Below are 2,824 nucleotides of genomic sequence, written 5' to 3' on the forward strand. Positions count from 1 at the left end.
TTATAAAGTTAATTAAAGATGTAACACCAACACAGTGTATTAGAGATTACTTGAAATGATATATTCGAAAAGTATTAAATTAACGAAAAAACACATCTTTTAATGTAATAAAGAATCTTTAATTCAATAGATATATATCTAAGAATTATAAATAATTATTATATCTTTCATTTGAAAGTAGTATCTTAAAATGAATTAAGGATATATCATGTAACTTGGTAATAGAGGAATTATATAATTAAATATAGTGTGGATATCTTCAAATAAATATAAAACGTTGTATAGCGATATTTCTATTCAACTAGCGACATATCTAGTACATTTACAGATATCGTTATTACATTTAAATATATATCTGTTTAGTAACGATGCGAAAAGGTCAATTCAGCCCATACACAGCAATGATTCAATTTAAGTAAGTAAAACGGCTAATCGGGACATATTTACACATACACAGCAAAGATACTGACAAATATAGCGGCAATTACTTCACCTCAGACACAACAAATGTAAATCTTACTGAACTATAGTCGACAACAGTAGGTGAAATGATATCTCTGAACCGTCAACGAATGTTATTAATAGTCTCTGAAACATTGATTGTGTATGACTGTATTGAGTAACAGCCAAACAGATATATGTGTAATCTGCATTATCTCACTCTCGGCAGCTAGGATTTTGGCAGAGACTTTACTCCCAAACGTTTCGTTTCTTCCAAGGGCTCCCGAGAAGCAGTCATTCCCCAACACATCAATGAATACCATGACAAGCATCAATTTAAATACAAGATTGTCTAATGTCGTTAATCACAATTTAAACTTTACTGACGCATTATATATAATTAATTGTTTTGTTATTCGTTGACGTTTTGGTGAAAAATCTTTTACGTTGTGTTGCGTGTAACACGTCTTCCTTTGCAAATTGTACACGTGTTTCTGTGTACATTTCACTATGTAACATAACATATCTTCCAATGTACATTGTATCATGAGCAACACGTGTTTCTCTGTACACTGTTTAACGAAGAAAATGTGTTCTTACCTGATGTATGTTCACTGTATCATGAAAAACACTTGTGTCTCTGTAAACTGTATAACGAAGAAGACATGTTCTCACAAATGTCTTTGCACTATAACAAATAAAACACGTATTCTTATGTGCATTGCATCGTCGCACTCATGTTCAACAGTCCTAGCATGTGTCACCTAAAAATGAATATGTATTAATTGCGAGACACACTATCGTATAATTATTACGGTAATGCTGACTTTAAAGTATTGATATGACGAAATAAATAATGACTTGTATTGCGTGGTTATATTTTCCATTTTATTTTCTTTCTTATTTTTCAATTCTGTCTGCTGTAAAAGAACGTCCCAATTGTCAGATGGGAACGATTATAATTAAATAAACATGCATGTCATTCGACCTTATCTGATTGTTTATAAAAGCAACGATAATTTTCAATTTGAAAAAGAATGAAAAATACCGCATCGTCGACACACACACAGACAAACTTGAAATCAAAATCAATACGACTGTGTACCGTTCAAAATCACCGGGACGGCTGTTACCCTGTTGTATCAATATAATAATTAATTACAGGAATGATCGGCTTGTGACCGATGTCAGCAATAATGTGGAGTGATGACCGAGTACAGTACAACCCCCTGGTAGACCATGCTCTCATTCCATCGTCCGTCCGTCGTCCGAACATGCTTCACAAACCCAAACCTTTGTTCAAGCTCCGAGCACGGAACACTAGCAAACTTTTGTAACGGTATATACTTTTCCGTCTTGTGGGAATATCTCGGCGATTCACAGATCGCCAAATCAACGGAACGTAATCCAATATCTAAGTTACAGGGCACAGGTAGAGACAGGTGTGCAAATTTCCGTCGAACAGGTGGTAAAATTTTGTACGTTGGTGCCGTAAATTGGGGACGTCGCACGTGAATTTCGTGATACATGTGAGTTTCGTTGTTACTCCAGAAAAAGATGTCAACGTATGGCCAGCGAAACGGTTTATAAGGAAGATGTTTAGATTTTGCGTCATAAAATTTCCAGGCATAGTTAACTGGTGTAAAAAATTCAAAGTCAGGTTTCATCTTGGGTAAAAGTTCAGCCAAGCGTCCTCTATCAGAGGCATTCACCATGACGTCGACATCGTCATCCCAGGGAATAGGACCGTGGTGTCGATAAGACCCCAGCAGCGTACCGCCTTCCAATATGTACGTGATGTTATTCTCCGTCATTAATTTGTCGAACTTTTCAAGAGTTCTTAGTAATTTATCAAGGTCACTATCCGTGAGTTGAGGTTTGAACACATTGTTAGGGAAATGTCTGCCTCGAACCTTTAATCCAGACATAAACAAATAGACGAGGCCACAAGTGAAGACCACCTCAAGGATGATTTTCCACAACCATGATTTAACCAGAAAAGACATATCAGTAGAGCGCCCAACACTCAACAAGTGTTTGTCTTAGACCTAGTTCGAATGTTTGTAACCGCCTCTCCGACAAGGAGAAAAATATACTCGAGATGAAGACCCTGGTTCGTGGCGTAATTCGGCTGTATAAAATCCACAAAACTGAATCTATTTTTAATCCAATTACAACTAAGAGAGTAAAACACTAGTATACACAGCATTTTCCTTGTAATGTCTTAATGCAAATATTCCTTATTAGTCCGGAACTCCGCAGACAACAAGTTAGTTTCACTTCCCTGAAAGTCATTTGTAAATTTGAAATGCTACTGTGTAATGGAATAACGTGAGAATGGATCCAGCTAGACGACTGGCGGCTACTGCAGAGAGGCTTGGGG

General features: G+C 36.4%; 1 protein-coding gene across 1 annotated transcript; it reads right to left on the reverse strand.

Moving 5' to 3' along the window:
• Positions 1-1,628: 1,628 nt before the first annotated feature.
• On the reverse strand, positions 1,629-2,369 carry LOC110444437 (uncharacterized protein RP688-like). The gene has a single exon (XM_021488816.1). The coding sequence runs from the start codon at positions 2,367-2,369 to the stop codon at positions 1,629-1,631; it is 741 nt and encodes a 246-aa protein (XP_021344491.1).
• Positions 2,370-2,824: the final 455 nt, after the last annotated feature.

Source organism: Mizuhopecten yessoensis, unplaced genomic scaffold, assembly GCF_002113885.1.
Source record: "Mizuhopecten yessoensis strain PY_sf001 unplaced genomic scaffold, ASM211388v2 hete_36123322, whole genome shotgun sequence".
NCBI classification, from domain to species: domain Eukaryota; kingdom Metazoa; phylum Mollusca; class Bivalvia; order Pectinida; family Pectinidae; genus Mizuhopecten; species Mizuhopecten yessoensis.

Bases quoted from the DNA above. Each gene is read 5' to 3' on its own strand.
- LOC110444437 (XM_021488816.1), bottom strand. From the start codon at position 2,369: ATGTCTGGATTAAAGGTTCGAGGCAGACATTTCCCTAACAATGTGTTC.